Here is a 7,247-nt window from a genome sequence, read left to right as displayed (position 1 = left end):
GTTCCAGAGGTCCGTTCTTAACCTGAAACTGTTCTTAACCTGAAGCACCACTTTAGCTAATGGGGCCTCCCGCTGCTGCCGCACTGCTGCCACGTGATTTCTGTTCTCATCCTGAAGCAAAGTTCTTAACCTGAGGTACTATTTCTGGGTTAGCAAAGTCTGTAACCTGAAGCGTATGTAATCCGAAGCGTATGTAACCCGAGGTACCACTGTATTAGATTCCATGACCTGAAGTTTCTCAGGCAGAGATTTCTGATTTGAATACGTGCACGATGGGAGTTTGCTTACACTATAATAATTCTGTTAGTCTTTAAGGTGCTGCAATATTTCTTGTTTTTCCTTCAAGTTACTAGCCTGACTATCCCTCCAAAAACAGAACTATCCTGTGTCCCTAACTTTCATTCTCCACTATCACTGCACAAAACATTGCAGTACGCATTCAAGCCAGTTTTCAGACTGCCTAACTGTTGTGTTGCCCATTTTCTGAAATGTTAAGGTTTCTTAGTGCAGAAATCTAGTTCTGTGGATAACAGTGGCTTGAGGAAGGAGGTTAAGAACCACAATTTTTTTAGGAGTTAATGTTGTTTATTGTGGGCGAAAACGTAAGAGAGAGGAAGAGATTGGACCTCAAGAGTTCTTTAGGAAAGCTAAGGTGTACCCTGTTAGAGAGGAGTGGAAAGGGAAACAGAATGGGCAGAGAACAAGCGAAACAGACTAGAAGCCAGGACTCCCGAGTTCTTTGTACCTATCGACTGAATCACTCACAGAGATGCATGTGCTGCTGTTGGTTCCGGATGGCGTTTATTATTATTAATAATAATTATTATTATTACGGTATTTTTATTTATACCCTGCCCTCCCCAGCCAAGGCCGGGCTCAGAGCAGCTTACAAGCAATAATAAAAACAAGTTGAATGATTACAACTTAAAAACAAAATTAAAATACAACATTAAAATACTGAAACGTTAAAATATTAAAATGTAGCCTCCTCACAGGAGGAGAAGAAAAAGAAAAAAGAAAGAGAGGGAGGGAATCAAACTGGCTCCAAGCCAAAGGCCAGGTTGAACAACTCTGTCTTACAGGCCCTGCGGAAAGAAATCAGATCCTGCAGGGCCCTGGTCTCATGAGGCAGAGCGTTCGACGAGGCCGGAGCCAGAGTTGAAAAGGCCCTGGCTCTGGTTGAAGCCATTCTAACTTCCTTAGGGCCCGGGACCATTATTATTAGCTGCCCCCCCTCCATTTAGACAAAGGGGTTTGGGTTGCTACAGGAGTTTGGCCCAGTGCCCTGAACAGTGCAGTCGCTGGAGGCCACTTTGCAGAGGTCGCAGTGGCAGCTGACAGCCACAGGGTATGTGAAGATCGGATCGACACCTGCTGGGCATCCGCGCAGCAGAATGGTCTCGTAGCGGACCTCCCTGTAGGTGCAGACTCTCTGGTTGAAGACTATTCGCTCGTCCTTCAGCAACATCTCCTGTAAAGGAAGTCGCCAGGCCGGGAGGAAAATAAAGGGAAGTTATAGACATGTCTGACTCGCCCTTGCTAACAGGAGGAGCAGGGCAGCAACCAAAATGAAAAACCTGACAGGGAACTTCGTAAACTTTGAGTTCTTTTCTAACCATCAAGCAGTGTATAAATTTCACGAAACAAATCAACCTTTAACATTGCCATACTTAACATATTTCTATCCCTCCTGTCTTCCAAGGAAGCCAAGGTGGTTTACGTGCCTCTCCCCTTTCCCCCCCCCCCCTCACAACAACTCGGTGAGGTAGGTCAGGCTGAGAGTGAGTTTTGATGTTTTGTCGTGTTTTTAATATTCTGTTGGGAGCCGCCCAGAGTGGCTGGGGAAACCCAGCCAGATGGGCGAGGTATAAATAATATATTATTAGTAGTAGTAGTAGTTCCTGGCCTGAGGCCAGCCAATGAGCTTCAAGACCGAGTGGGGACTTGAACCCAGGTTTCCCCTATACAACACCCTGAACTGCCACACTGGCTCGGCCTTCTGCCCACTGTTAGCACATTGTCAGATATGAGCCTTGAGTACACATTTGAATTCCATCCTGCTCCGCCTCTCTCCTCACTGAGCAGAGCAGGCATGGAACAGGTTGGCACGGGGATGGGCTCCCAATGCCTGCCACATCCTGCAGGTACAGAGATCCTCAGAACAGGCCATTCTTAGAGACAGATGTGTTCTTTCCCCCATAAGTCAGCCTTTCCCAACGTCACTCCAGAAGTTCTGGGTTTCTACTCCCTTCAGCCCTGGCCATTGGCTGTGGCTGAGCCAAATGTAATTAGCAACCCCAAACACAGACGGTGAGGCATAGTAAGGTAAAGGACCCCTGGATGGTTAAGTCCAGTCAAAGGCGACTATGGGGTTGCGGCGCTCATCTCGCTTTCAGACCGAGGGAGCCGGCGTTTGCCCAGAAACAACTTTCCGCTGTCATGTCACCAGCAGGACTAAACCGCTTCTGGCACAACGGGACACTGTGACAGAAACCAGAGCTCACGGAAACGTCGTTTACCTCCCCGCTGCAGCGGTACCTATTTATCTACTTGCACTGGCGTGCTTTTGAACTGTTCGTTTGGCAGGAGCTAGGACAGAGCAACGGGAACTCACCCCGTTGCAGGGATTCGAACTGCTGACCTGATCAGCAAGCCCAAGAGGCTCAGTGAGACCACAATGCCACCCGCATCCTTTTACCTTTTTTTTTTTTTTTTTTTTTTTGAGGCATAGTGCCAGCACAAAATTCTCATCTGCCCTTTTCTTAGCACTGCTTTTTGGAGGGCACAGTGACATGCTTACTCACTTTGGGGTTCAGTGCTAAAGCCCCCAAAAAGGAGTGCACCTGTGTGCCTTCTAATTTTCAAGAAAGACGAATTGTGTAGACCAGGGATCGGGAACTTTAGGCTCAGGCCCTGAATGGAACCTTCCAGGCCTCTCTTCCTGACTTCCCAGGATGCACCCTTCGTCAGTGCCTTCCCCGGGTCTCCACAACCTCCTCAAGTGGCTTAGGGCTCTCGTATTTACGGGACCGCCTCTCCTCGTATGCCCCGCAGAGGACCTTAAGATCCATGAATAATCATAGTTTGGAGGTCCCGGGCCCTAAGGAAGACTACCCTCCATCAGGGCCAGGGCCTTTTCAGTGATGGCTCCGACCTGGTGGAATGCTCTGTCCCATGAGACCAGGGCCCTGCAGGATCTAACTTCCTTCTGCAGGGCCTGTAAGACAGAGCTATTCCACCTGGCTTTCAATCTGAACTTAGCCTGATCTTTTAATTTCCTTCTCTTCCCTCCCCCTCCCCTTTTATGAAGGTTACCCGCTCTGAGACCCCACAGCTAATTCTCCCCGGGCCTCCTCGCTGGCCCAAGTAGGACTAATTCAGCCAGCTAGCTGAATTTCCCCCAAATTGATTTCTGAACTTTGAGTTTTATTGTTATTCGTGTTTTTATACTGTGTTTTATGCTGCTTCTACAATTAAGTGTTTTAAATTTGTTGTTAGCCGCCCTGAGCCTGGCTTTCTGAACCGGGAAGGGCGGGGTATAAAAAATATATATATTTATTATTTAGGTGCCTTCAGCTATTAAAATTTCCGCCACAGAGCTGGCAGGTGAGTTTTTCTCTCAGCTTGCCCAATCAGATGCACTTGATGCCAGGACCGATGGGAGCTGGAGTGCCGGCGCCATCTGGTGGGCTGCCTTGATTTAGCAACACGTGCTCCGCTCAGGTCAATACTGCATAATTCTGAGCTTCAAATGGGTGCCTGGCTTCCTAGAATGGCATTCCCCATTCCCCCGCTTCACAGCGCCCCACATATGCACACAACCGCGCACATACACACCCTGGTCTCGCAGTAGCCACTGCAGATGGTGGTGGTGATGGGCATGCAGACGAGGCAGTCTTCTTTCTCGGCCGCGATGGTGACATTGATGGGGCGGCAGGCGGGGGTGTTGCTGGCGATGCCCACATTGCTCCTGCGGCTGGCGGTGGGGGTAGCCGCCAACAGGAAGAAGGCTGCCAGCAAGAGGGTCTTACCCTGGTTGTAAAAGGAGGGAGAGGTGAGAAGCAGGGAGTGAGGAGTCTGAGAGGGAGGCTAGTCTGATGTCTATACCAGGTGTTGGTGAAATTGTTGCCATGGGGGTTTTAAGGGGTTGGGTGGGTCGTTCGCAACCCGCAGCGTTCGCAACCCGCGCCTGCACATGCACGGGTTGTAATTCGCGCTTCTGTGCATGCGCGACTGCCGAAACCCAGAAGTAACCTGTTCTGGTACTTCCGGGTTTCGGTGGTCTGCAACCCGAAAAAACGCAACCTGAAGCGGCTGTAACCCAAGGTATGACTATAGTACAGGAGAACAATCCTGAAGCCATTTTGACTCTCCCAAATAAGCTTTCCAATTGACTTTTTGACTGTAGGGGCTTGCACCTCCCTTTTCAAATACAGTTTGGGAAGTATCTGCTAAGCTGAGCACACTATCAATATGTGTAAGAGATTCAGGAACTAAGTACTTACTATCATAAGGGAATGGTAAGTCTACTGATTTTCTCCTTCTGATAGTGAACCCACTTAAGGACTCTGTACAGGCTCTGGAATACCCCACAAGGCAGTGTTGTCCAAACTTAGGTCTCCATTGGTTTTTGGACTACAATTCCCATCATCCCTCACCACTGGTCTTGTTAGCTAGGGATGGTGGAAGTTGTTGTTCAAAACTAAAAGGCGACCTAAGTTTGGGAAACCTTGCCATAAGGGAAAGGGAGCAGTTTTTCTGATAACACAACCAATTACCATATTTTTTGCTCCATAGGACGCACTTTTTCCCTCTTAAAAACTAAGGGGAGAAGTCTGTGCGTCCTATGGAGCGAATGCAGGAGGGAGGCAGGCAGGAAAAGGCTCCAAGAGCTGCACACAAGCTTCACGCGGCTCTTGGGGGCTTTTCCCCAGGAGGGAGAAGGGACTGACCTCCTTGTAGAAAAGCCCGCAGGAGCCATGCACTCCGTAAAGGGTGTGCGGCTCCTGTGGGCTTTTGCAGGAGGTGGGGGAATTGCCATAGCCGCACGCAGCCTCTCCAGCCGGGAGAGGTTGCACAAGGATAAAGAGGAAGCCGAGGCAGCGAGCGGGATGGATCGCGCTCGCTGCCTTGGCTTCTTTAGCCACGCTTCTTTAGCTGCGCTAGAGAGGTTTAGCTCCTGGCTGGAGAGGTTGCGCGGCTATGGCAGAAGCCATCCCGCTCGCTGTCTTGGCTTCTTTGCTCTTTGGGGCTGGGGGGGGGGAACCCGGGCTTCCCCTGCAGCTCCGAGAAGCTCTGGGAGAAGCGGACAGGCTTTTTATTGATTTCCCCCTCTAAAAACTAGGTGTGTCTTGTGGTCTGGTGCATCCTATAGAGCGAAAAATATGCTACCTAGAGCGGTGTTGGGCTCTCCTCCCTGCCGAGTTCTACAAGGGCAAAACTGAGGCACCACCTGCACATTTAAAGCAGCAGCATACCACTGTGAACAGGATCAATTCCCACTCTAAGGCTGGTCCAACACATTTTGACGCCCGAGGCAAGACATGCCACGGGTACCCACCCCCAAATCCAGGCTCACACTCCTGCAGGATGGGAGGAGACCAGGATCAATGCAGCTGCTCTGGGCAAAAAACAGGCATTCCACTAGCTGTTACCACTGTTTTTCGGTTTTCAGCTGCCTCCTTTGTCTTACCCGAAACCAAGTCCGGATTGGGATCTCACGCCGCCTCAATGGCACGCCAGCTATACTCTAGGGCACTGAGATTGGGGCAGGGAATTGCCTCCTGAGGGTTTTCCCTCAACAAAAATTTGTAATTCTGTAAACCTTAAGGTTCCCTTAGCCCTGCTAGTGTCTTTTCCACTATATTTTCACTATATCCCTGTTTAGGGAAGTTTTTAATATTTAACGCTGTATTGTTTTTAAAACTCATTTGGGAGCCACCCAGAGTGGTGGCGAAACTCAGCCAGATGGGCCGGGTAGAAATGATAAATAATTATTATTATTATTATTATTATTATTATTATTATTATTATATAGCATACCCTCCAACATCTCTCCAATGAAAAAAGGAACATCATCATCATCATCATTATTATTTGTTTATACCCTGCCCAGCCACTCTGAGTGGCTTCCAACATGTATAAAAACGTTTTAAAAAATTAAACATTTTAAAACTTCCCTATATAGGGCTGCTTTCAGATGTCTTCTAAAGGTTGTATAGTTACTTATCTCCTTGGCTTGGGGGGGGGGTCACGAACCCCAATACTCTACAATATTTATCCAATGAAAATAGGGACGTCCCAAGGAAAAGCGGGACATTCCAAGATCAAATCAGAAACTGGGACAGCTTCTGCAAATCTGGGAAATAGGGGTACTTGGAGGGTTTGCCCGTAGCTTGCACGATACCCTTGCTGCCGTCGCGTTCCCTGAAATGCTTAACCCATCTTGCATTCGAAAGACCCAAGCAGTAGCCATTGCATCACAACCTCAATAAACAGTTCATGCTATTCTAAAGTTGCTTCCCTCAGCAGGGAATGAGCAAGAACCGCACGCTGATCCCATGTTCTGCTTGAGTGGGCGCCTTATTCGTTTACACTTACCTGGATCAACTTCATCTCGTCTCCTGGGCTGGCCTGGATCGGAGTACCTCCGCCCCTTACCTTGCACCTCCTTTTATAAGATCTTCCCCCTCCCATCACCCAACCCACAGAAGCCTCAAGGACAAAGCAAAGGGGGATGTGATGATATCTGGTTGCCCAGCAGGTTGCAGCATCAAACAACGCCAAAAAGGCACTTTCACTGTTCTCTTGGGAAGCGCCGTTTTTCGGCGCTTCCTTTCCATTCAGCCAAGAACAGCACCTTCCAACATTTATCTGATGAAAATAAGGGACGTCCTACCGTACCCTCCAACATTTCTCCAATGAAAAATGTGTTGTTGTTGTTGTTGTTGTTTAATCGTTTAGTCGTGTCCGTCTCTTTGTGACCCCATGGACCAGAGCATGCCAGGCACTTCTGTCTTCCACTGCCTCCCGCAGTTTGGTCAAACTCATGCTGGTAGCTTCGAGAACACTGTCCCACCATCTCGTAATCTGTCGTCCCCTTCTCCTTGGGCCCTCCATCTTTCCCAACATCAGGGTCTTTTCCAGGGAGTCTTCTCTTCTCATGAGGTGGCTAAAGTATTGGAGCCTCAGCTTCACAATCTGTCCTTCCAGTGAGCACTCAGGGCTGATTTCCTTAAGAATGGATA

The 7,247-nt window shown here is 48.9% G+C and overlaps 1 protein-coding gene across 1 annotated transcript; it reads right to left on the bottom strand.

Moving 5' to 3' along the window:
* Window positions 1-218: 218 nt before the first annotated feature.
* On the bottom strand, window positions 219-6,650 carry LOC307201032 (lutropin subunit beta-like). The gene is made up of 3 exons (XM_079950164.1): window positions 6,601-6,650; window positions 3,838-4,032; window positions 219-1,471 (listed from the first exon to the last, which is right to left on the bottom strand). Exons 1-3 carry the CDS (start codon window positions 6,613-6,615, stop codon window positions 1,241-1,243), a joined length of 441 nt encoding a protein of 146 aa, XP_079806290.1. The 5' UTR covers window positions 6,616-6,650; the 3' UTR covers window positions 219-1,240.
* Window positions 6,651-7,247: the final 597 nt, after the last annotated feature.

The sequence above is a fragment of the Podarcis cretensis genome (assembly GCF_951804945.1).
Source record: "Podarcis cretensis genome assembly, chromosome: 13".
Taxonomy (NCBI): domain Eukaryota; kingdom Metazoa; phylum Chordata; class Lepidosauria; order Squamata; family Lacertidae; genus Podarcis; species Podarcis cretensis.
Note: the sequence above shows the minus strand (reverse complement) of the source record. Positions and strands in the feature narration are given on the sequence as shown.

What these genes read in the sequence shown, in the direction of transcription:
- LOC307201032 (XM_079950164.1), bottom strand. An exon ending in GTGGCTACTGCGAGACCAGG is followed by an intron (nt 1,472 to 3,837) that starts GTGTGTATGTGC and finishes CTTCCTTTACAG; the next exon opens with GAGATGTTGCTGAAGGACGA.